This window comes from Marmota monax, unplaced genomic scaffold (genome assembly GCF_021218885.2).
Source record: "Marmota monax isolate L192 unplaced genomic scaffold, Marmota_monax_Labrador192_F-V1.1 WCK01_AAM20220418_F8-fsc00006, whole genome shotgun sequence".
NCBI classification, from domain to species: domain Eukaryota; kingdom Metazoa; phylum Chordata; class Mammalia; order Rodentia; family Sciuridae; genus Marmota; species Marmota monax.
Window position 1 is genome coordinate 4596322 of NW_026693712.1, and position 27525 is coordinate 4623846.

Here is a 27525-nt window from a genome sequence, read left to right on the forward strand (position 1 = left end):
AACATCTTTGTTTGTATGTGGTGCTGAGGATCGAACCCGGGCCGCACGCATGCCAGGCGAGCGTGCTACCGCTTGAGCCACATCCCCAGCCCCTAAAATCTTAGTCTTAGATAAATTTGGTGAAGTTGCTTTGTGCAGGGAATAAACATGGGTTTGGAAGCAGGAGATGGGACACAGTTTCCAATTGCTGGTTCTCCCAAATGCTATGTGGCCTTTATCAAGTTCTTTCATCTCTGTAGGGGAGTTAAAAAAAAAAAAAGAGATAGTTTCCTTGAAGTGAGGAAGGTACAGCTTTGAGGGAGGTGTGAAGGACCCTCTCTAATTGTCAGAGTGATGCCACAGAGCTCTTGAGTTTCCCTTTCAGCTCAAAACATCAGTTCAAATACAGAGTACATGTATCATCCTTCAGACCAACCCTCTTCAAGCCCGAGGCTTGTGGACCTACTTGCTTACTTGACATCTCTCCATGTGCACAATACACAGCTCAGACTTTACAAGGTCCACGATGGAACACTGGATCCACCATCCACCAAACCTATTCCTCTCCTGGGTGGGGCCATACCTGCATGTGGCTACAGGAACACCTTGTGGCTCTTATAAACAAACTTAGTACTATCCTTACTTCTCCCTTTCCACATCCCTCTGCCCCCAATATTCAAGCAATCAGCAATTCCTATCATTCTTCCAGCATATCTTGAATATGTTCACATCTCTCCAATCCCATCACTCTTTTCCAAGAACCCCTCAACTTTCATCTGAACCACATAATATTCTCCTTACTTTCTCACTCTTCCATTCCTGTTACCCTAAGGCCAGTTTCAATAAAGCAGCAAGATACACCATTTCTCTTGCTTATAGTTCCACATTTTCTACAAAGCCCTGGATGATTCAGTCTTAGGTATTTATTTGTACCCTGTAGTCCACAGAGCTCTAAGGGATCCATGGTAGGAGACATAGAATTTGTAATTTTGGATGAGATAAGAAAAAAAAAAATCTCATTCTTATTATCCCCACTTCGAACTGAAATTTAGCATTCATGGGAGTTGGGGAAGGGAAGAATAAAGGTTCACTGTATGTATTAGCCTGGTGAGGTGGTGCACACCTGTAATCCCAGTGGCTTGGGAGGCTGAAGCAGGAAGATTGCGAGTTCAAAGCCATCCTCAGCAACTCAGCAAGGCATTAAGCAACTTAGTGAGACCCTGTCTCTAAATAAAATACAAAATAGGGCTGGGGATGTGGCTCAGTGTTTGAGTGCCCCTGAGTTCAATTCCTGGTGCCCCCCCACCCAAAAATAGTTCATTGGATTAGACAAAAGGTAAATGAAGGGAAAGGAGAGGGGGATAGAAATAGGAAAGACAGTGAAATGAATCAGACATAATTTTCCTATGTTCATATATGAATACATGACCAATATAACTCTACATCATGTTCAACCAGAGGAATGGGATCCTAATTACAATAAGTTATATTCCATGTATGTATAATATGTCAAAATATATCTACTATCATATATATTTAAAAGAACAAATTAAAAAATGATCTAAGAAAAAAAAGAAAGAAATTTAGCATTCCATTGAGTTATGAAGAAAATCTCAGTGAAGTTAGCAGTTCCTGTGACTCTGTCACTAATAATCACATATATTCTATATCACATTATTACTGTTACGGATATTTTGAAATCTTGCTACTTCAAAGTTGGGTATTATATTGGCCACAAAATATGTTAATAATGAAGCACTTATATTTTATACTGAAACTTTGTCTTTTAAATATTTTGATATTTATTTTAATGTAATTGATTTCCTTTTGTGTTCCTATGCATTTTATTTTATGCAATTAAAAATATGATTCTGAGAAGGGCTCCAGAGGCTTCGATAGACTGCCAAAGGGTCCATGACAGAAAAGTTTTAAGCACCTCAAATCCTGCTCCTTTGATCTCTCACACTCATCTGCAGTGTTTCTTCCTGTTTCAGAATACCTAAGTAGTTCCTGCCTCAGAGCCTTTGTGGAGGCTGCTCCCTCTGCTTGGAACTCTCACCATGACTGGTTCCTCCTCCTGGGTCATATTTCCACTTTCTATCACTTCTTCACAGGGGCCTTCACAAATCACCAGACATATAACCTTGCCCCAGTCATTCTTTACCACAACAACTTGCTTTAGTTCCTTTATAATTTTAACTACTGTCAGACATGATCTTGCTTGTTTATTTACTTATTCCTTTTTTGCCTTCCTCCTTAGCAGATAAACTCTATTAGAACATGACATTCATCTGGCCTGTCTATAGCTACATTCCCATTTCTAAAAATATTGAATTTATGCTTGATAAAAATTAGCTGAAGAAACAAATCCTTTCAAACCAGAGAATCACTTTGGGCAGAACTCAGATGAGTATAACTGAAAAACATACATATGTATGTAAGATCATGCACCCATACTCTTCCCAGAAAATATACTAAAGTACTTTTTGCTACCTGCGCATACATTGCAGTTGCTCTGGCATTCACAGTTGTGATTTGGCTGAAGCATAAGTCATATTCAAGAGCACCCTGGAGACTTGTGACACTCCCTGGAGAACTCAGGCCAATAAGCCAATTAATGGTCTATAATGTGTCAGATATACTGTATTTGTGACTGGAAACATTATAATATGGCTCTAGCATTATTTAAACAAGCACTACACACATCTACACCAATGGTTTGAAATTTTTCAAAGATTAGATTAGCGGCACAGCAGGATTAGATGGCAAAATAATTTCACATATTCACTTGCAGTTTCAGATATAAGCAAAATGGGAATCATCTCTATTTTAGATCATCACTGTGTAGAAGTGATCACAGCCAAATGGAGGTTGCTTATCTGAAATATGAGAATATAGTGCAGAATTATGTGGCATATGTGATCAACGTAATGCCGGAAATATAAGAGGAGATAAACAGCCAAGCGAGGATGAACAAGAAAATACAAATTTCCATGAGAAAATTGATAAGAAAATGTACAGTGCCAAAGTAGAAATTACTATTTACTTTAGGAACAGTGGATTCATACTGTGTAGTCTTTTATAATCACAAGTAAAAGCTCCCACTCCCCAATCCTGCTTCACCTTTACCCTTATTAGCCCCCTGACCATCCAGACCACACAATTACTGGTGTTCATTGTCCACTCTGCTGGCCTGTTGTTGGAGCTCAGGCTTCTGAAAATCTAATTACCTCCAGCAGAAGCATGGATTGTGGGGTTAAGGTACCAGGGCAGTGTACCAAGTGATAGCCCTATATGGAACACTGCACAAAAGATAAGAGATAAGAAATGACACAAAAAGGATAACAAATTCTTATTTTGATAATTGAGGATGAATACAGGAATAGAGAAGCAGAAATAAAATTCAAAGCCAGGTCCTCAAAATGCAGGACCTGCATTAAAAATCTATGTCCCTCAGGAATAGTGAGAATGTAATAAAACTATCCAAGTAGAATGTGGTAGAAAGATTCAATGAAATACATGTGTAAGCTAGAGGACAGATGAGGCTTTCCCTCCACAAACTCCCAAAGTAAGCAAGAATGAGAGGATGGGCTATAATTTCTGCTAGATGGAAAGGACCAAAAGAACAGGGAACTTTGAGTTTCATGACTTCTCTGGTTCATTTTTCTGCCAAAAAGATACACAAATATATGAGAGGGTCTTGTGGACACTGGACACATCCTAGCAATGAGTAGATTTGCACTCTCTCAAGGCTCCACTTAAGGCCATGACTTTAGTTCATGAGCTATGGCAGTGGTGGCACCTCTTTATTTTTGTTTGAAACTCTGTCCTCAAATTCAAAGGGAGCTTTTCCATCACACAAACAATTTGGAACATGCTATGTATTCTATACTCACATTGTCTAAGCTGCTCATGATTTTCAAGATTTCAGACACACCTATCATTAGCTTCCTCAGATCTAGGTTAAAGAATCTCTTAGGGCTGGGGCTGGGGCTCAGTGGTAGCCACCTGCCTGGTATGTGTGAGGCACTGGGTTCGATTCTCAGTACCACATATAAATAAATAAAAGTAAAAATCTATCATCAACTAAATATATATATATATATATATATATATATATATATATATATTTTTTTTTTTTTTTTTTTTAAAGAAGAATCTCTTTCTTCCTGTCTAGCCATCCACTTTCACTGCTTCTCTGGAGTTCCTGGATATCTTTATTGGGTATGGTACCCAGAACAGCAGACGACTAGGGGAAGATAAATCCTTCTATTACAGGACAGGATAACACTATTTCCATCATATTTCTTATCTTGATTATGTTCTATGTGGTTCAGTGGTTGAGTGCCCCTGAGTTTAATCCCCGGTACCAAAAAAAAAAAAAAGTTCATTGGATTAGACAAAGGGGAATGAAGGGAAGGGAGGGTGGGGGTTAGAAATAAGAAAGACAGTAAAATGAATCAGACATAAGTTTCCTATGTTCATCTATTCCTGAGGTCACAGCCCTCATGATACAGTCACTTCTCAAAGCCCCCACCTCTGAACACTGCTGCACTGGGGACCTAGCCTTTAATATATGAGCTTTTGGGAGACACCTAAGATCCAAAGCCTAACAACATTCTTAAGAGGTAAGCGGTAACAGCTCAAATGACATTAGTCATGACATGGGGAACTGGTACTTTCAGAGGGACATGCAGGAGACTGGCTGGATGAACAGTTGCTGTCTGTGGGAAAGTTCTACTCCAGCTGGGAGACACAGAGATATTTTGAGCTTGAGTGATTCTGAAACATACACCCTCCAGGTGTCTCCATGACAAAACCAAGCCAACCATGAAAGAACTCAAGTTAATAACTAGCCCAGTCTCTGTATATGTGCATAACTGAATCACCGAATCTTCCTTTAAGACTAGCAAATCACACTCTTTGTCATGGTGCACATAGAAGTATAATGTAGTCTTCTCATGGAAGAGGGAATTGGCAATGAAGTGATGATAGCTTCTCTTACTTTTCAAGCTTAAGATATATTAGAGCATAGAAAACACTTTTTAAAAAAGTCTCATGTCCCTTTATAGTTATGTAACTATTTTTCTAGATCAGGGGTCCTTGATGTAGGGTGTAGGGCTTCAGAAGACCTGACACCCCCCTACCCCTCTGAACCTGTATTTGACCACTGTTATGTCTGCATTTCAAGGGGAGGGAGTTCAAACTTTTATCAGATTCTCAAGCATATCTGAGACCCCGGAAAGGGTAACAGTCACTGTTTCAGAGCATTTCTGAAATAGCTGAGGATATTCCTTGGTCCATCACAACTCTGAGGTTTGATGAATTTGAGAATATGGGCAATAGGACTTGATTGCCTTCTGTGAATCATTATTTTTCCTTAGACCCTGTTCACCACCCCACCTGAAGTAGAAAATCAGTCAGGAATAAAATGTAAGATTAAAAAAAATTAACTGTATAGTTTAGATGGTATAGGACAGTAGAATGAAATTAAAGTAATGGGCCTAAAGGAAGAAAAGGGTCCTTGTTGAATAAGAAGGGCAAAAATTCAGATAATATTAAAAAAATCAATGTACAAATGGTTTTACATAAAGAGTAAAAAATGAACATGGTTTCATTACATAAACTGTGATAGGGAGAAAGCCAAACCTCAAGAGGGGCAGAAACCATAGACATCCCTGTGCTAGTTTCCTCATTTCTAAAATGGAGATGTTTGTACCTATGAAAAGGAGAGCATTACTGAGCAAAGAACAGCAGCACAGGTGAAGGCCTCAGGAGGTAATAAATGGTAGTTGTAGGAGGTGTATGTTAAAGTAAATAGAAGGTATCATTATAAAAAGTATAATTGTATTAATGAAGGTTAGGATACATTTTCTATAAAACCTGAGACTGGAGCTTGCAAACTCTATGTTAAATGAAAGAGGCAAACTGCAAAGAACCACATACTTTGGTTCTTCTTTACGGGAAGTGTCATGAACAGGTAAATCCACAGAGATTGAAAGTAGATTAATGGTTGCCCAGGGATGGGGGTAGGAAAATGGAGAATAAAAGCTGAGGTGTGTGAGGTTTCTTTTCAGGCTGATGAAAATGTTCTAAAATTGATTCTGATATGATTGTACAGCTCTGAATACACCAAATGCCACTGAGTTGTACACTTAAAATGGGGAGTTGTGTGATATGGTAATTATTATATCTTAATAAAGCTGTTAAAAAAAACAACAACCTGACTCTGGAAAAGCCTTTGGTTAAAAAAACATATGAAGCATCCTGTCAATTTTCCTAGGGACCACCCCGCCCTTTCATCTTGCACAAATTCCCTTATACAGGTATTTCCTTTTGCTTTGCCACATCTTCATCTAACAGGGTGATTTTTCAGATATGTACCAGGTGTGTCTTACAAGCAGCTGACAATGCGTATATCCTGATAAATGAATGACTTCTGGGGTTCAACATTAAAGTCATAGATTTTAAGGAGATGAGTCAGTGTTCAGAAAAATATTGGAGCCATTTATTACTTCCATCTCTTATGACTTTACTCCCATCACTGCTGGCTGTGTAAAGTAAACAGCAAGCCTTTGCAACTAGGCGGATTGTGAGGAAGAGCTGCATTATTTTCTAAGATGGTGGCTATTTTCCCTTCATCTCCCAATTTCTGCTTTTACTGATTCTTCTAAGATTGAAGTCCTTAAATGTCTATAAATTCTATTTTACAACTTTCCTGCTGCTCCTACTTGCCCAGATTTCATATTAACTATATTAGCCATTTTTCCTCAAAGCCCTAAAAGATTTTGAACCTCACTACTTGTTCCAACTTTCTATTTCTAACAGCATTGCTGGAGGTGAAGCAATGACAAAATAACAAGTATAAAATATTTGTTTTCTTCTCCTAATCTGACCTCAATTGTCACAAACAGATCCTTATACATTTTCATAAGCAGCACATCTAAGGATTAAATTTATTTTTCAGAATCCCAAACTAAACCCTTAAGAAGTCCTCCCCTTTTCGCATTATAAAAGCACAACATAACTTTCTTCTCACATATCCTTCACAGTGTAAATCTATCTCCCTAACTCAGTAATAATGGATTGCAAAGAAACAGTTTTATCCGAGACAATCTCACAGGGCCCCTATCTCTTCAACAGTGGAGGGAGGCAGTGACCAAGCATGGCACCCAAATATATGATGGGGGGGTGGGGGAATGAAAAGGAAGACAAAGCTGGAGGACTCAGAGATCTGATGGAGTCTCTTCTTATTTTTCCGCAAATCTGCTGCATCTGTCAAAGACAGCAAAGCAAAGAATGGAGACAGTTATACAAATAATTCAAAGGAAAAATCAGTGTTGTCCTTCATGGGTTACAAAACAAGGATTACCAATCTGAATGACTTCAATGACAGTCTTTAAAGAAATGTACCTCACAAGTGTGTTCAGCCACATTATGAGTGATTAACCTTTCCAACCGTTCATGAAGGAGTGACAAGGCTCTTAACAACTTTTGAGTTCACCAGGCTTCCTAATAACATCTCTCCTTTGGGAGAATCTCAGAAGATATTGGTGACATAATGACCCAGTAAAATAAAAACTCAAATGCAGAGAAAGAGTAACTGACAAGAAGACAAAAAGAAAGGATGGGTAAAGTCTCTTGGAAACTAAGAAAGATTTTTGGTTTATCATAGGCTGTTGTAGCCCAAAGTTTTTTTTCCAGTTATACTACAGTATAAAGAGAATCATTATATCTTTTTAGAGCACTTTTTATTTGCAGCAAAACTGAATGGAAAGTACAGTTTCCATAGGCTCCTTGCCCCTATCTTGAGTATCTTCCATTCAAATATCACCCCACCAGAGTGGTACACATGATACAACTGATGAACTTATGTTGATATCATACTGAATAGTGTCAACTGCCCTAAAAACCTTCTGTGTCCCACCTATCTATCCTTTCCTCCTCCCTAACAGCTCTGGAGTTAGTAGACAAAATCAATGCCAAGAGGAAACCTGGGCTTTCATCTTAACTTTTTTCACTCTCCTCTTCCTGACATACATCTTGTCCTGTGGAAAGGCTGGTAGTTGGTAAAGAAGTCCTTGGCTCTGTGTGTGCACACATGTGTCAATAAGCAAAGGAAGGAAGAAAAACCAAGAGGCAGAAAGGATGAAGCTAAGTTCTGTGTTCTGAATGTTTGTGTCCCCCAAACTCACATGTTAAAATCCTGTCAGCTGATAATATCAGGAGTTAGGGTCTTGGAGAAGTGATTAGGTCTTGGGGTGGAGCCCTTATGATTGGGATAAGTGCCCTTATAAAGGAGACCCTAGAAAGCTAGCCTTTCATTCCAACACACGAGGACATAGCCAGATGTCAGCAGCCTGCAGCACTGAAGAGACCTCACCAGAACTGGACTGTTCTCACACCCTGATCTTGGACTTTCCAGCCTCCAGAACTGTGAGAAGTAAGTTTCTACTGCTTGTAGCTGCACAGTTTATAGTATTTTGTCATAGCAGCCCAACTGGACTAAGATGCCAGGGAGAGTAGGAAGAATGTGGACCCTGGAGCCACACAGATCTGGATTCTTTTTCTGCCTGTCCTTTACTAGTTTTAAGGCCAAAAGCATTTAAGATTTCTAAAGTGTGACTTTAATATGTCAAAATCATAGCTTTCTTATCTACAAAATGGGACTTCTTTGTCCTTATAGGGATACTTGAGACAGTGAAGTAAGGTGATTACATGAAGTGTACAGCATGTAATATTTCCCTTTTGCCTACGAAATGGGTAAACATAAAATTCAAGAAAAAAATAGGGTATGAACATCTTAAAGCTAAAAATAGATGGATTCAAAGTAAATTAATGCCACAGGATTAGAGTCAAGATCCATGACTATTGTGGAAAATGAAATTCTTAGCACAAAAGGTGATAGCAGGGTGCCATTCATAAAGGACCACTGACCTCCCACTGAAAATACTTCTCCATGTCACTAATTTATACAGCAATACAAATGACCACATTCATATTGGCAATATCTATTGCATAATAATAACTATTAGGCAGAATTGAACTACAATGATGTACTGTTCACAGTAACTCACAGTATTATTTTTTTAAGACTGTATGTTCTTTCTTCAGAGTTAAAAGTTACTCGTTGACAAAACTGAAACAGGTAACTTTTAAAGAAAAGAAACTCTTAACATGGAGTGCTATGTATATTCTATAACTTTGCTTCAGAAATGAGTACAGGGCTCCTGCAATTTATGTCTCCCTTTGGTTCCATGAGGTGCCTGCACCTTGCACAGGGCAATTTCTGAGGGTTAATTGTGCCTTGCTATTTTAGCGGGATTCAGGAAAAAGATGATTACCAGTGGTAGTCAGTCAGTGACATTTCACTGCTTTTTCCAACTGCCCTTTACAAAGCTCTTCTGCCATCAGCCCAGGGACACCATCACCTCCTCCACCCAACTCCCAAGTAATATCTTTTAATTGCCTTTCAAAGACACGAACCCCTTGACAGTCAACATTTGCTGCACTATTTATTCTTACACTTGGCATTAACTAAAAGGGTCCAGAATCTTTCAAGATTGCCTGTTTTATTTTATTGACTTCCTCTTATTCTTGGCCAAGAAGATATGCTTAAAGAAAACCTGGGTAAATTTTATCTCATATTTGAGAATGTGTAAGGAATTACTGAGTTTCAGAGACATGTTTTCTCTGCCCACCAAGAAGCTGTCCTATGAAAGGTCTGAGGCTCACAAAATGCTAACATTTGCTAGTTCTCAGTATGAGGAAACACACCTATTTGTCCTCTATTTTTTGAAACATAGAATAATTAAAATAAAGTCATGTGTAACAACTCTCAGTGTTTGGTGTCTTTGTAATTGTGTGTGATTTTATGTGTGTGTGTGTGTGTGTTTTGTCTTTGCAGGAGTTCTCAGCTGGGGCAACAAAGAGAGCAGCTACTGACTGAATCACATCCTCTTGAGAATGTGGATTCTAATGCATGTTTCAACCCAAGTTAACTGCAAGGATCAGTACAATTGAAAATAAAAGAACCTGCTCATGTAATTCTTTTTATGCAGGGAACTGAATTTTTCCCTCCAAATTAATCCTTTACCAGCAATGGATAGGCTGCAAACACAGGCTCCGAGCAGACAGCTCACTTCCATCTGGCACGGCCATGTGAACACTTCGGTTGGCTTGCTTTTTTAATGAAGTGATTTTTAATGAAGCAAGCTGTGAATTTAATAGATACCTTACAACTGCTTCTTTGTAGCTAAGCTTTAAGTAACGAAGCAACTGCCAAATTAGACACCAAAACCAAGAGAAAAATTCAAGGCTGAACAACTGCAGGATCAAGGATTGCTGGGGTTCGGTCATCACTTGTGTCACCTCAACTGCTGACACAAAGGCTGGTGCCACAAGTCCATATGGAGGTAGTGTGCTCTGATGGAAACCCACTCAGTGACCTTGTCAGAGGTCAAGGAAACACTTGGCTAGCACCAGAGCACACTCAAGTGCAAGGTAGAGTAATCATAGTTATTCCTACCAATGTCCATGTGAGTACACTGTCTCTTACATTTACCTTGATTTTATTTATTTATTTATTTTTACCTTGATTTTAAATCAACCCTTTCAGCTTCTTGTAATGTGGGGGATAACAAGAAGGAGATCATTAGGTTCCATCTATAATTCTCTAAAAGAAAAATTTTTTAGAAAGAAATGCACAGAGAACTCCTTTAAAGGTGGGAGAAATTATGCAATTCAGGAGTCTCACAGGTCAATAGTAGGCAGTGGGAGCCAGGGAAGAGGGCTGAGGGTGGGGTGAGCAGCAGGCAAGGCCTTGAAGGATGGAGGAGTGCACGAACCACCTAATGGTCTTCTCATTCTTTAGTTAAAAGAAGTATCCACCCAATAAAACACATCTATCACATGCTACGATCATGGTCTAGCCACCTTATTTGCTAGGCTGTACTCACAGGTTGGAGTGAAAAAAGAAGCTTATTTGCCTTCCTATGAGGAATGCAATAGTGGGCCTCACGCCTGTGCATCTCCTTGAATCAGTTGATATCCTTTATGGTATAATTCCCTAATCACCCCAGTGCTGTGAGAGTTTGTTGATGAAAGTGAATACTCTAAAACAAAAAGTTCACGTTTTTACTTGGATGAATATTAAATTCAAAACCAAACACGTGAATTCCAGTGTATGTACCCATAAATATGTAACAAATGTGTCGGGTATGCATGTATGCATATGCCTCAATCTTTCTAATAACTTGGTGTCAAATCACCCAGTCTCAGAGAGGATAACACCCACACAGAAAGGTTTCTTCAAAGTTACCAATTTCTGGTCCCAGACTGACTCCAGAATGGCAGGCAACTGTCATCAAACAAGGAAATGAGTCAAATGACCTTGAGAAGGTGTGAGGTGCTCTATAAGATTTAGGGCCTCGCCTACAAAAACTTCACCCAAACGGTCACTGTGGTGAAATTTTCATTGCACAAATGGAATGTGACAATTTTCAGAGTTAATGATGATTAAACAAGTTGAAAGTGAAAGGCAAACTTCTCAGGCTGGGGGAGGCTGGCTGTTTGATCATCCCATGGTGAAATGAACTTGCTGTTTGACCACAAGCAATAAAAAGTTGTCTTTGGTTTCTGGGCTGTAGGACAAATGAGAACCAGGTGTGGGCAGATTTTTAAATGACTGACATGACTAATTGACTTTTCCCTTCTTACCAAAGGGCAGGCTTATTTGTAGTGAGCATTGCTTCTCAATATTTTTACCCTGAGATAAACATGCATCTTTTTTTTAAAAGTATATCAGTCAAACCTGCCTATTTGGGTTAAGGATTAGGAGTATCGCTACTTTATTTCTCATTTTTACTCTTTTAATTGCTTTAATCATTACTTTGTTTACCAGCTGTATCTGCCTTCTCATTAAAGCAAGAAAATTCCATAACATTTAATTTCAAAATCGATGTGACAATAACAGCTCTTGTTGCTAGAGGAAGCAGTTTTAAAAGTCATTTATAAATTTTATTTGTCAGCATCTAGATGCTAACATTGGTTGGAATTACTTTAACACCTCCAACTCGCACTTTTCAGCAAACCCTTTCAGCCCTCTGTTCACACAGCCCTTGGATCCCCTTTACTTACTTTCCTAAGGCACTCCTTGTCTGTACTCTGCAGCCAGTTGTTGGATTTTAACTGATGAGGAACACGGGGCTGTTGCATATACACAAGCTGCCAAGGTTAGTCTTTTCCCCCCAACACGGTTGAGTTTCTATTCATATGGCCAAATCAATGGGCTGGTTTTATAAGAATCTCCATACTGGATATCCCCTCCCCACTTTGCCACTGACCATCTGTGTGTCTCAGTTAGTTTCTCTGAGCTTCACTTTGGAAGAGGGCAAGCAAGAAGCTCTCCATGACTTCTTCTGGGTCCTATAAGGCTAGAAGTTCTTGTTTAAAAAAAAAAACAAACAAAAAAAACTACATTTAGCCAGCACAGTGGCATATGCCTATAATCCCAGTGATTTCAGAGGCTGAGGCAGGAGGATGGTAAGTTTGAGGCCAGTTTCAGCAACTTTTTGAGACCTGTCTCAAAATAAAAACATGAATAGGGTTGGGGATGTAGCTCAGTGGTAAAGCACCCCTGGGTTCAATCCCAAGTATGCCCCTCAAAAAGAAATCTACACTTTAAATAGGTACCTTGTATGGTATGTAATTTATATCTCAATAAGTTGATTTTATGTCTGTCTGCTTACCTCTCTACCTACTTACCTACCTTGCCTGCTAACGCATATGGCCAGGATGTTTTTAGTCTCTTTTGGTGGTTGCATACAAATTTTATACCCTAAATAGTTTCTTGCTGCAACATAAGCTGGTAAAACAAGAGCTGGTTTCAACCCAAGAGAGCTACGCAGCAGTCATCTAGTTTAGTCAGATGTGGATGAATTTCTGTCCTAGTCCAACTAATGCAAATCTCATAAGGTCTGTGTCCAATCATGCAAAGCCTGAAAGCATTCAAAACGTACACAGCGAAAAGGAAGAGCAGTTAAAACAGACATGCATTTCTTACCTCCACAGCTAGCTTCTCTCGTGAAGGCTACGTGGTTTTTGTTGATGATGGAAAATTGCACCCTGTGGCAATTTGTAAGATGAATTATCCCCAAGAATAATGACCCACTAGAACATAGTAAATAGATATCCACTAACCATAAAAGGATTCACTGAATGACCGGCCTGGGTGGTTTTATGGTCTCCTTCCTGCTCATTTTTAGTTTTCTCATTTCTCTCTGTAAGGTGAACTCTGATACCATTCTTTTATAACAAATGGTAAAATATGGCAAACCAATAAAAATACCAAGATTCATCCCCCAAAATGTGTGTCCCAACTACAGCCTATTGCCATGATTGCATTTCTGATTGACCAGTTTGCAAAGAACCTCATCTTGCTATGTGCAAATAGCATGCTGGTAACATTTCTTTCTAGTGATGGGATAGTGCCACTAGGCTTCCTTGAGACACGAGTCGGTAGCTTAGTAGCCTGGCCCAGAAAACCCATGAAGTTATAGATCAGCTCAACAATGTTGTGATTAAAATGAAACAGCCAGGAAACAGTGAAAATCTGGAAAGCAGGCTTTATAGGCTCTGATCTTCCTCTGATGAGGGAGACATGGTGATTTTTCACAGAGGGGGTGATTAGATTTCCGTATTCCTATTTCCTTTACACAGACCCAGCTGATTGATAAGAATTATATGAACAATTTAAAAGCTGTTCTCTGTGAGTCAGAGGTTTAGCTAAATTGAAACCAAGTGTTTTCACACGTATCAGTTACCCAGAATAATAGGATGTAAAGCCAGGGAGATGAGGATTAAGGATTTTCCCTAACTTTTTTTTATTTATGAATTTTTTGAAGTCACTAGAAGAAAATAGTTGTGAAGTGTGCCCTGGATTCAGTATAATCTCCAGCTACACAACAGAGAGAAAGTGCCCATGAAGCAGAGAGAACTGCACACAAAGAAACCACTTGACACTTGCTATTTAATAGATTCTAGACTTCACTTAACTCCTAATATAGCTATATAGATAAAGATGTAGAGATAGAGATATATAGATAGGTATTGGATGTAGGTCAGGAACTCTTACATATTTATGGGTACATACACTGGAATTTTTTGTTTTTTTGTATCGGGGATTGAACACAGGGGCATTTAACCTCTGAACCACATCCCACCTTTTTTTGTTTTTTATTTAGAGACAGGGTTGTTTATTTATTTAGAGACTGAGTTGTTTAGGGCCTCGCTAAGTTGCTGAGGCTGGTTTTGAATTCGTGATCCTCCTGCCTCAGCCTCTCGAGCTGCTGGGATTACAGGCATACACTGGAATTTTTATCAAGTGAAAATAAAAGTCTTCACTGGAGAGGGACCAGTAAAGAAGACCTCTGGATGCAATCCATTTAAAAGGATTTCCTCACTCTGGGAAGCCAGCTGCCCTAGAGAGGCTGCAATATCGAATTGGGAAGATTCCAAGAAGCTTCTGGAAAGGAGAAATAGACTTCTTTTTACTTTTGCCATTGGGCTTAAGAAATTATCACCCTATTTGTTTATTTTTATTCAATTACATTTCCCCTCTGCAGAAGGGGTTCTGAAATGTTAACTCCCAGTGAATCTGGAATGGGGTCAAACTCCTGATGGAAAATTTACAAATATGAATTTCTGAAAGTGGATGTCAAGTGGCAAGATGGCTAAATTTAGAGGTCATTTGATCCAGCATTTGCTGGGGCAAGTCAAATAAATTTTGTGCTGTTTGGCAAGTAACTCATAGCTAAAACAAGCCCCAGTTGCAAATCCTGATTAAAATTTCAAGGTCAAAACCAAGAGATGTATACACAGAGCTCTCTAGAGCTTTTCAGGTGCCTTGGTGCCAATACACTTATTTAGCGGTCTCTAAGAATGGCTTCTTGATCTCTAGTTCTAGTTCTAATTTCAGGGGTCCACTGGGTTAGCTGCTGAAATAATATTATGAGCTCGTCTGGATCATAGACACAATGTCTTAACCCCTTTCAGCTAGCTCTGCCTCACAATGCACTAAAATATTTAATATTGCTAATATCCAGCCTTTAATTTAGTACCTGAATTTGGGGGTAGGAGGGAGGGCAGAAATAGTATATATTTTTTTCTACTTCTCTGATTAAATTCAGATAAGACCTTCAAGAATAGTCCTGTGCCTCCAAAAACACAGAAAAGAATGTCTTGTCATTTTAATGGCTGCTGGGTTGATAGCATCACTTTTAAGAAAAGCAATTCCAATACTAGGTTATTAGCTGAAAAAAGCTTATGCATGATATCCCAGGAAGGACATTTTTATTCAAACACTTGAATATGTGCCCTGAGTTATTAAGTGTTTTATACATATTAGCTCCTTTCATTCTTATGGCAAAAACAAGGGATATGGTAACTTACCCAAGGCCAAAGAACCCAGGAAGTGTGGGTCTAACTCCATTGTAAATGCAGCTATATTTTCTCCTGAAGACCTGTTGGGATATGCAACCTGAATGCCCATTTATCTATTGCTCCACGTTGGTCAGAGGGTGTGCAGAGAGGTGTTCAATTTGTTTGTTCCACTTCATAGGTATTGAAAAACGGAGACCATGTCACTGAACGTTCCCTTTCTCCTTACACTAATTTCCTCTATTTTTGGGTCCACTTTTGTGGAGGTCACCCTTCTACTGCTGGCTCCCAGTAGAATGAACTGACAAGTTGTCCCTCCCTGTCTGCTTCTCTCTCTCTCTCTCTCTCTCACACACACACACACACACACACACTCTCTCTCTTTCTCTCTCTCACACACACACACACATACACTCACACAAGAGCTATTACTGTGCTTCAGTGAAGCTGTACAGGGTTTGTGATCCAGGCATAAAAGCAGACATCATTTGCTCATTAGAGCTAAGTTTTCAGGACGTGCCCCACTTACTGACCTCCACTAACGGCCTGGGTTTGCGCTCGACTGCAAACCTGAAGTGGCAGAGTTCACAGTAGCTGGTGTTTGAGGACGACAGCCAGTGCTCCAGGCAGCTCCGATGAATTGTCCCCAAGGTCCCCGTACATTCACATGGAGAGAGCAAGTCTTCTTGGCTGCTGCCCTCATGGCAGATCCTGCACATTGGCCGGTCATTGAAGGGGCTGCAAGAGAAGGAGGGGCACCTGCTGGTCACTGGGCTGTGACCCACTGCCATGTGGATGGCCTCTAGCTCTGTGTTGTTCGGGCCCTTCCCAGTGGCAACTGCTCAAAACAGATACTTGCTTTAAGACCCTTTAGATTTTTACACTTGACCTTGGCAATGGGGCCAGTGGTCTTAGGTACTCCAGAGTACTCAGGCCATCTACTTTTACCAATATAAAATTAGCCAGTATATAAATATAAAAATATATAAATATAAAGGCCAATATCAAAGAAGCCAGGTGTGGCCTAGGGCCAAAAATGAGTGAAAATGAACAACATGTTATTTTTGTCTTGAACATAGATGAAGTTCAGGCAAACTACCAATCAAAAAATAAAAATCATTCCTCACCATAAAGAACAGAAATGGTTTTGAAATGATATCAATTGTAGTTTCTAGACAAATTACATCTTTTGAACCGGCCAGGACACTTTTATATACCCAGAGGTTCCTTTTGTTTCTCTTTTTAATGATGTGGGAGAATGAGAGGAGCAAAGTGAGCTGGCAACAAACCCTGAAGCCGCCACAGAGAAACGTGGACAAAGTAGAGTGGTGGGTGGCCCTTTGAGCTTTTGGAAAATGATCTCTGGGATGCCAAACACACTGAACTGAAATAGAGTAATGAGTATGTCCTACCAAGGAGGCCTGTGCATAGAGTGCTGCCTTTACTTTTGGAAAAACCATTCCTGCATGGTGTGTGAAGGCAGTATAGTACAGTTAGTTGTCTCCAGTGCAGGCTCTGCAACCCAACTGCCTGGGCTAAGACCCCAGTTCAGAGGCTTATGGCCAGCTCACTTTGGGCAGGAAACTTCATCTTCCTGTACTTCCGTTTCCTTATCTCTAAAATGGGCACTAAGAATGACGCCTTCCCTGTGTGGTGATTTTGAGGATAAGAAAAGATAGTGCAGATTAGAAACTTAAAATAGGGACCAGCATATATTAAGGCCTAGTTGATGCTAGCTAGTGTCACTCATGGAAAAACTCAGGCCCAAATGAAATAACATGGCTGCACCATGAAGTCAGTGCCAGTGAAAGGATCAAAGTCAGATAGCTTCACTTCTCAGTGGGTATTTTGTCCTCTGAGAAGTCTCTGATCCATGTTTTCTTCTCTCTCTCTCTCTCTCTCTCTCTCTCTCTCTCTCTGAAGTTCTGCCTCACAAATGCTAAGCAAGTGCTCTACCAGTGAGCCCACATCCATATCTTCCTATGTTGCTTGTGCTATGCTTTGTTGGGCTTTAGACTTTAAAATATTATCATATATGTGACAACCCTAGAGCCAGCCTCCTTGCTCAATTCCCTGTCTCTCCCACATACTCCAAAGATGACAGGACCAAGGCCTATGCCACATCATTCTCTTCAATATAATTTTTGATCCAATGGAAAACAGCCATGGAAACAATGCTGTTTCCCAAAGGTCTTCTGGGAATGATTCTGAGAATACGTGAAGAAAAAGACCTCCCTCCAACTTGCATGGAAGACCCACTTGTGCTGGGGGGAGAAGAAAGGTGTCAGAGTTGACTTTTTCCTCCTGTTCTCCTTCATTCAATTTGTGCCATGTACATGCAAAGCTCTGCAGCCCTCTTGTTTGCGTTGCCATATAAAGAGAGAGCAGGGATGCCTGACGGACAGAAACACACTCATTGGCTCACAGGTCTCAGTCATTTCACCTGTAGCCTGCTCCTCCTGATCAACCAAGGTGACTGATGGCTGCCAGGGTGACTGGTGCACACCCAGTGATCCAGTCTCACTTCACTCCATCCTGTTCTGAGTCTTAATCAATTGTTGGAAATTTTCCAAGTAGTGGAAAAAATGTCTATTCAATATGTTTCTATTTCTTTGCTTTGTGACAACTGCATAGATTTTAAATAGAAGGTTTTCAGACATTTACAGCATGCATGGGTGTGATTCCATGTGTGAGGGCTGTGGTGCTACCAGTAGTCCTACTGCAGGTACATATATGGTCCTGTGGATCTGTGCCTGCACCAGAGGGGCAGTCTTATCTCTCTGTCTGAGGCAAATGGTTAAGTGTGAATAACTGGTCCTAGGTTTCAGGGTTAGAAGTGTGAGCACTGGCATTAGTGGGCAAGTCTGGTGGTGACATACACTTGACATTCATAGGTCAAAAGCCTATGAATTTAACCATTCTGAAAGAAATTTGGAGAAGTCAAGGTGCACCCATCAGCCTGGGAACCCACGGCTTCCAATCTGCCTTTGGTCAATTGCAGCACAAGAATAGCCCCCAGGGTCAAAGTGCCGGCCTGTATAAGCAGTCTCTTGAGTTGTTCAGAACTTTCATTCACCCTTGCTTTGGTTCATCATAGGGAAAATAGCCGTGGAGGTTTTAACAATAGCACTCCACATCAGATTGTATGTGAAGGGTTGGGGACCACAGGAGCAAAGGAGGGGACAAAAGAAGAGGTCCCCACATCCAGAGAGTAAACCTGCATAGTGTGTCCACCCGGCAGTGCTGATCTGCATCATGCACCCTAGGAATGTCATTTCAAAAGTTGTGCCCACAAATCCGATGACTGGCTTAGTCACCTGAAATCAGATGCCTTGTTCATTCTATTCTAACAAAGGGCTTCTGAAGACAGTAAGAGCATAATTACCATAGCAATGTCAAAATAATAAATGTAAACAAGCAACCCTGCATCTTGTGGGATCCTTTCCTGCCTGGCTCTCTGCAAGTGTGACTTTAAGCAAAACACTAGACAACGTGAATCTCTGCTTTATATCTGATTGCTATAGAAACAGCGATGACAGAACTTGTGTAGTCTTTTTTTTTTTTTTTAACTAGTACCTCCTCTCACCTGACACAAAGACCTGAGCACTATTTACATTCCCTTTAGCATTTTCCATCTGACAAACAGTTCTCCAGATCAATTACAGATTCATTTATTTTAATTGTGGTACTACCTCTGGGTGGCAAGAGTCCGCACTACTGTTGACAGCAGCTGCCCGTCCTTGGCTGAAACTTGCATGACATACTGTGGCTGCCCATTCACTAGGCTGCCACAATCCTCCACAGTCTTCACCACGGGTGCAGCCGAGCTGGTGCAGTCTGGCAGGACTTCAGGCAGGTGACTGCAGCGGCTGGTTGTCATGGCAACAGACAGCAATTACTCTGCTAATGGCTTCCACATTCATAGAGGATTTCCATCTAAGAGAGATCAGAAAACAGTTTACTTGGGCAGGGTGGTTAATAGAAAATGGAGAATTATGGGTCACCAACATCATCATGTCATTATTTAATATAAATAACAGGGCATCCCAGATGTGGCACTTATCTTATTGCCCTTTAATACAAGTGTGCATGCATGTGCATACATGTACACACACACGGCCCACAAGTGGATATGGTTATAAACAAGACAAAAAGCAAGGTGGTGTATACAAACATTCAGCAACCCTGTTTTCCATGAAGTGACAGATGATGGCTCTGAAGCCCAGATTTGAAGAGAAGATAGCAATTCCCTCGCTCTACCAGAGAAGCAATAAAGTCTTTGTTGACACTCTCTAAAAGTTGCTAGAATCATTATTAAGACTGTGTGCAACTATTTTTTCTTGTAAGCAATTTATCTCCATGCAGCTTCATTCTAAGATACTAGGGTTAAAAATAGAGAAAGAAAAAAAGGAAAAAGCAAATTTGGCTAAGTAGCACATCTAGAACACTGCTTGTCAAACATAAATCATTCAATTATTGTATCACCTTTCTGACTTTTGTCAAATCCATGTCCCATAATTCAATATCTACTTAAAATTAAAACTTGAAAATTAACTTCATTTAAAAATTTAACTCTTAAAGTTACTCATGATATGATTTGCTTATTTTATCTTTTTTCAAATGGATGTTAAAATAAATGCATTAGCATTGATTTTTCTGTTTGTGTACTTCCTAAAATTGAGGGGTACATGCATCATAAGAAAGTACATGGAAGAACATAAGAAGGTGATAAATGAGCTCTTATCACCAATTATAAATAATCTATTATTAATAAGGGCTTTACCTCCCCAGTAGACTCTCTCATATAAACTATAAGGAATTCTGTTCCTGAACTGTGTGGTGCAGGGCATGGGTCATGACCTCAAGTTCAAAGTGTTAAGACCCCCAGGGGTGAGGAATTCCACTGCATTCAATAATAGGTCAGCATGTGATGTATAAGAAATGGGGGCTTCCGAAGAAACTTGCTGGAGGAATTGTGTCCAAAGGTGAGATGACACAATGTCAGGGCTATGCATGCCCTTTCTGCCAGCCTGCTCACCTCATGCTCCATATGGCCTGGGCTCAGTAACAGTGGCAGGATTGGTTGATGGACTGAGTGCTTGTCAATAACTAGCCTATGTGGTCAAAGCCCTGAATCTAACTAACTAAAAATCTTGTCTTCCCCCACTCCCTAGCCCCAAGGGGATATTTGGAATTCCTCCATGGGTAGTTTCCTCCCAGATATCTGTCTCTACTTATTACATTTTATTTGATTCCTACAGGTCCAGAAAACAGGATCTCTCCAACTTCCAGAACAATGTGCATCAACTAGATGTTCTCAGGGCGATGAACTTGAGTGGACAGTTTCCCTCCCAACAAGCACATGTCAGGCAGGCTGGACTTCTGGAGATGACTGGATATGAGCATAAACCTCCTGCTGATGCTGAGGTATCTGGCCAGCATCACTCTAGCAGCTTCCTTTTCTGGTCCTCCCTGCTGCCAGAGTCCTTTCAGGGTGAGTGTTTTCCCCAGCCCAGCAGCCTTTGGAACTGGCAAAAAAGTGGGGAGAGAACTGTAGCTACTGGTCTTGGTTGAGGCCTGTTGCAGGGGCACAGGCAGGATCACCCTGCCCATGACATTTTTACAAACCCAATACTGAACACCCAGAGAAATACAATCGGTTAGCTGGGATAGAGTAGGGTTTTGTTTTTTAAATAAGATTTGCTGCTTTATATTACATTGCAAATTCAAGAAGTATGCAATATAGAAAATACAGAAAAGCACAAAGAAAACAATGAAATTCACCCATAATCCCATCATTTGGATAAACAGTACCTTTTTTGGGTGGATGTCTTTTTATATTTTTGGCAGAATCGGAAGGGTGAACTTTATTTGTAGTTGGGGTCAGAGAGTCTTTTTTTTTTTTTTTTAATGAACTATGGTAGCTCTCAGGCCAACAAACAAAAGGATGTTAAAAGATGGCACTCTTCTAAAACCGTGTATAATTCTCCTCCTCCGGCCTACCCTGACAAAACCCCATTGACATGATTTTAAATTCTCAAAATGCCTCACAGTCACAAAGTGTAGCTTCCTGGCACAGCTCTCTTGCTGCACAAGGCAGCCATAGATTAAGAGCCAGAGCGTGTTGGCAGGAAAAGCAGACACAGTGACCTTCTTGCCGAATGGAATCACTATGTCTGGGCGCATTCTGAGAGTCTATATTCAGGTTTTGCATATCTCCGGCTCAGAGGGCCAAGTGCTCCCTCCCTATTCCCAGTGGAACTAGAAGTGGGTAGAGGGGGTGCCCAGTGTGTCAGTGGGACCCAGGGCTGTCAGCAGTCAGGCTACCCTAATCATATACATTCATTCACCTGTAACCTAGATTAAGTCCTCATCAAAGAAAGTAGTTTTAAATGTGTGGCCAAAATTCACAATAAAATGCCCTTTAAATATTCCAGAGGCAGAGTTTCTCTTAAGCTAATTTTATATCTGTAATGTCACTTATGTATGCTATATTTCATTTCACTTCTCAGAGAGGCAAAAGGGATATTATTAGCTACTGATCAGTTTATTCCATTTGTGGTGGGTACCAGGCACTGAGTTCAGCATAAAGGGACACAGGGCATCACTATCTTGCCTTCTCTTCCAAGAAAACCCCACCTCTTCTTCTGTGCTGTGTCTGCAGAATGCTGCACCCAAGATCCTCTAAGTCTTCACTCAACTTAGGGTCTAACCGAAGTGATATTCCAGTTCAGCACTCCCTGAAGAACTTGCCAGCATGTCTGCTGTATACCACACACCAGAGTAACCTTGAGATACAAAGGCTGGTGTGCCAGCAATGAGTCCCAATAGTCCTAAAAGACCATGCTTTGAATTTAAAACACATGGGAGGGATTACATAGAACATGACACTCTTGGTCACAGTGAGAATGGACGAGTTGATTCTAATCCCAGGAGAACAGATTTAGTCACCTACTCAGGTGGAGTCAGAGGGAAGGGAACACTTTGTGCTGTGATCTCAGTGAAAGGGAAGCCCAGAGACTGAGATGCAGGCAAGGGGCAGGCAGGAGTGGGCCTGCAGGCTGCATGCACCAATTGGCATGCATATGTTGCACCTGGGGCAGTGACAAATGGGCCACTGCATATTCCTGTCTCATTCAGAGCCACCTGGGAAAACAGCAGGCTGTTGCCTTGGATGCTAAAAAGAGCTGAGCTGTCAGTTTGCAGTCCAGCACTGGTCTTCATTGAGTTTTCTGCAAAATTTCAAGCACCTTTCGATTGCTTTCTTATCAATACTAGTGTATTACTGCTCTTGTGGGAAAGCAGCCTCCTAGTTCACTCAAGAATACTTCTCTCTGGGATTCCTCAGGATAAAAACACAGTGCTGGGAGAAAGTAGTATATGTATAAACTTAAAACCTCAAACCACACTGGCAGGACAGGTCCTTTGTTGGCCAAGTTGACACCTTGTACAATTTCTTTCTCAGACTGAGAATAAAACATGATTTGGCATTGGCCAAACTCAACTGCACAACAATGGGAAATGTGGGAGTAGGTGGATGAGAGGGAGACAGTGAAAACAGAGGGAGTGGCTAAACAAATGAAAGCCTGAACAGAGGATTGTTAAAGACTTGTCTGTTAAACTGTGACCCCTCAAAAAACTGAGTACAGGTTTCACAAAAGGAAGAGATTAACTAGGCTGCAGCTAATAATTGCCTAGTTTCTGGAACAGGCTGCCACTGGTGATTTCCATGGCAATGTGGCTGGCATCATGAGGACATGTTCTCAGGACATGGAGGGAAGGGAAAGAAAGCACTTGAGAAAGCATGCCCTGCTAACCTCTGCAGACCCTAGGCCTCAGCAACCTTGAACTTCCATGATGATCATGAAGTTAAGGGAAAAGCTCTGCTTTTAGAGGCATAACCCCCAAACCTTTACCCTGGTTCACTACTCACCAGGGTAAGTCATTCTGCCTCTCAGACTTTTCTGAGCCATCCCACCTGGTTGCTTGTAAAGCCTAAAACAATATGTATTAGTCAGTTTTCCATTGCTATGTCAAAATAACTTATAAAGAGGTAACTTATAAAGAAAAGTATCTGGCTCAGTTTTGGAGGCTGAAAATCCCAACAGCATGGTACCAGCTCTCACAAGGGCCTCCATAGCTGCATTACATCATGGTAGATGGCATCAAGGTGCAAAAGAGAATGATCACATGGCAAGAAAGGAAGCCAGAGAACTTTTGGGGGACAGTCAGGCTCACTCTTTTATGATAACTTACTCGTGTAGGAACTGAAATCCTATGAGAACTTGTCTGATTCCTTCTGAAGGCAGGACCTCCAATGACCTAATTACCTCCCATGAGGCTCCTCTTCTTTTTTTCTTTGCAGTACTAGGATTGAACCCAGAATCTTGCATATGCTAGGCAAGTGCTCTACCACTGAGATATATTCCCAGTCCTTTGTAAATTTTGAGATAGGTTCTTGCTAAGATGCCATGTATTTTAGTAGCTTTTTTTGTTGCTGTGACCAAAAGACCTGACAACAACAATTTTAAGGAGGAAAAGTTTATTTGGTGGCTCATGGTTTCAGAGGTCTCTGTCCATAGCCAGCTGACTTCATTCCTCAGGGCTTAAGGTAAGGCTGAACATCATGATGGAAGAGTGTGGTGGAGGGAAGCAGCTCACATGATGATCAGGTAGCAGAAAGAGACTCCACTCACCCAAAGGCATGCCTACAATGCCTACCTTCTCCAGCCACACCCTACCCATCTTCAGTTACCATTCAGTTAGAATCAGGGGATTAATTCACTGATGGGGTTAAGGCTCTCATAACGCAGTCATCTCTCCTCTATGCCTTCTTGTATTGTCTCACACATGAGCTTTTGAGGGATACCTCATATCTAAACCATAATACCCAGAATGGCCTTGAACTTTTGATCCTTCTGTCTTAGATTTCTGTAGGCTCTACTACCTCAACATCATTGCCATCCTGAGGACCAAGTTTCCAACACATGATTCCTTGGGGGACAAACATATCCAAACCACAGCATAAGATAATATGTGTGAACATGCTTTGTAACTTGGAATGTGCTATGCATGCATAAGTTTGTATTTTATGCTACATTAATTGAGATTCCTGCTCTTTTTCTAGCTGCCATCTCATTTCTATCCTTTTTTTGGGGGGGAGGGGCGGGGGTGCTGGGGATTGAACCCAAAGCCTCATGCTTGCTGAGCAAACACTCTACAACTGAGCTACATCTCCAGCCCTCATTTCTATCTTTTAAAACCATCTTCCTGCATGGTGGTCAACCTATCCCACACTGCACCTTTTGTGCCACACTCGAACTCCAACATTGTACCACTTCATCTCTTAGCTAGGGAGCCTCATCCTCTCATCCTTGTTTACTCAGTTCTCATTCTCTCCAGCCCCATTTCCTTTAGATCTGAAACACAGGTTTCATGCATCCAGAAATTAATAAAGATTAAAAAAGCTTAATAAAGACATATGATAAAAACTTCTATGATGTTGGAGATACTTATAGCAGCTACCTTCATCTTTACTAACCTTGCAAAGGATACCACCATTAGCTTACTAATCTTTCATGTGATGAATACACTAGAAAATAAAGTGTAAGCCACTCTCAATTTCTTTTTCAGGTCTACTTGTATTAGAACAGCATTTTTAGTGCCAAATGAACTTTATTCTCTTTGTTGCAGTTACAGAGGGGAAGTCTGTTATCCTGGTACCTCTGTTTGGGTATAAATTTACCCAAAAGGTTTAAAGGTGGCAGCACAAGCATGTGTGAGTGATGGCTGGCACTAATCTGGTCACAGGAGACACCTGGGTGGTGGTCTGAGCAGGCCCATGCTTGTAGTGGCAGTATAGAGCAAGACAGGCCCTCTAAGTTCAACTTTACTCTCCAATTCCAGAGGTTTTAAGAAATGTTGATGAACTATAGAAATGGCCCCTAAAGTAATAAGGAATTACTAATCAAGAGGCATAGGATTTCAGTTTAGTAAGATAAATAAGGCCTAGAGATCACCATAACCATAATTAACAATAATTATTATACACTTAAAAATCTGTTAGGAGAGGAAAAAAAAAACTCTGTTAGGAGAGTAGATCTCATGTTAAGTGTTCTTACATAATAAAATACAATTTAAGAAAAAAGATGAACACTCCTCAGGTCCAAATATGTCTTGGAAGGGTCCTCTGTTGTCTCTACAACCAGGGTTGGTCAATAAAGCAAAGAGGCAAATTCATTTATTCACTCTTCCAACTAAATACATCTTCAAAAAAATGCTTTTGGGAACTTACTACTATTTCTAGTGGTACAGGGTCTAGCCATCTCAAATCCTACTTTATATTTCAAAGGGAAAAGTGCAGGTTACCAATCTTGTGTTCCCCCAGACCTCTTCTGGGGGTACAGAGCCATGTGGACCTGATACCTCTCCAGATGAGATCTTGATAACTCAAGGAAAACCATGGGATGCTCCAAGTTTGGGGGGAATGACAGTGCAGAGCTGTGGAATGGCTGGGTGTCTTTGTGCTCCCACAGAGTTCTGGGTCACTAACACTGGTCCAGGATTCAGAAGCTTGGCCTTAGCTTCACATCAGTGGATCTGCTTCAGAAAAGAGCTGTGCATTGTTCCCTTGCTTTCTGGGAGGGACAGCAACACAAGAAGCACAGCTTCCTCCAATGAGACCAATGAGTAGGTAACACAAGGCAGTCAATGATGGAAATGGGGAAAAAAAATGTGATAATGGCCTGCCCAGGAATTTTCTCAGGCAAGTTAAGATTTGCAGACTTTGAATTTTAAGAACAATCTCTGAGACTAGGAAGGCTCTTTGATAGAACATTTCCTTGATTCTCAGGCAATGTTAAAACCAGACAGTGCATTGCATGGCTGATGAACCAAGAGTGTCCTGACTGTTCAGAGCAAATGAGAAGAGGCAGGAAATACACAGTGACCTTCCTTTCCAGTGAAAATAGAACAAATGACTAATTTCAAAACCATTAACATGTAAAAGTGGCATATTTCTTTTGAGAACAGGACACAAAGGCTCTCCAAGGAGATTGCTGGGACATGATTATCAGCAACATTGAAGTTTTCAAAAACACACCAAGGAGGCTATTCACTGAGAATGTGTAGCGGCAAAGTAGCTGCTTCATTAAACTTAAATAGCCATGGCAGGGCTGTGCTTACAGACCCACGCTTCCAAATTATACGATTCTTTCCTGGATGCTTCACTGACCTTATTATGTAGAGCACAGAGTTTGTCATTCCAAATAAAATGACCATCCAAGTCTTTATAAACATGTCCATCAGGCTCTTGATGAGTCTGAGGAGGGAAACACTGGATGGGCCAATGAATTAAAAAAAAAAAAAAAAAAAAACTTCTCTTTTGGTTGTCTCATTATTTTCTGCTATGTGCTTGTTGCCACATTTATAGTGCATAGTGAGCAGGTGAAATGCCCCCTTTGAGCATGAAGAAAGTTTTGAGTGGGGGTAATGGCATTTCTTGAGGAATATGCAAATACCAAAGATGAGCCACAGAAAGGGGGAAAAAAACAAAAAATAAAACCAAAAACCAGACCAGCATAAGGCAACTTGGATACAGAGGAAATTCCCAAAACATATATCCAGTGTACTATTTTGAAGTTATATTCAGTTTATTATCATTTCCCCTCCATATAATTAATTTTGATTCTCAGCCATAAGAACTTTTAGAAACATCAGACAACTCTTTTTTTTCCCCATTTAAAATTACTATATTTTCTCTTCATCCAGGTAAAATCCTCTAGTTCTGCTGAAGGCAAATCAAGTACCAATTATCATATTTATACACATTTTTTTCCCCTGAAGAAGTACTCATGAAATTAATTCAGATTTTGGAGGCTATCCATTTTTTTCCATTTAATTTTAATTAGATAGATGAAAATGGCAATTAAAAAATCCCACAACAACTCTGTGTGTTCAAAGATATAGTGACAGCTGAATTACACTTGTAAATAACAACTGGCTCCTACACACAGAGCCCCACTGAGCCAGGGGAGGGGGATGAAGTGGAACCACATGCAAGAGTGCTGGGGGCACATCAGAAGGTTTAAATATCCAGTTAAAAAATAT

The 27525-nt window shown here is 40.5% G+C and overlaps 1 protein-coding gene across 1 annotated transcript in view; it reads right to left on the bottom strand.

The window, feature by feature from the left end:
* The window catches only part of Marchf3 (membrane associated ring-CH-type finger 3), a 156810-nt gene that overhangs the window by 18693 nt on the left and 110592 nt on the right, over positions 1–27525 (bottom strand). Inside the window, exons 2-3 of the mRNA XM_046460159.2 lie at positions 19110–19353; positions 15951–16155 (exon numbers count right to left, since the gene is read on the bottom strand). Of these exons, the coding sequence (XP_046316115.1) occupies positions 15951–16155; positions 19110–19297 (393 nt within the window). The 5' untranslated portion in view covers positions 19298–19353. The remainder of the gene's footprint in view (positions 1–15950; positions 16156–19109; positions 19354–27525) is intronic.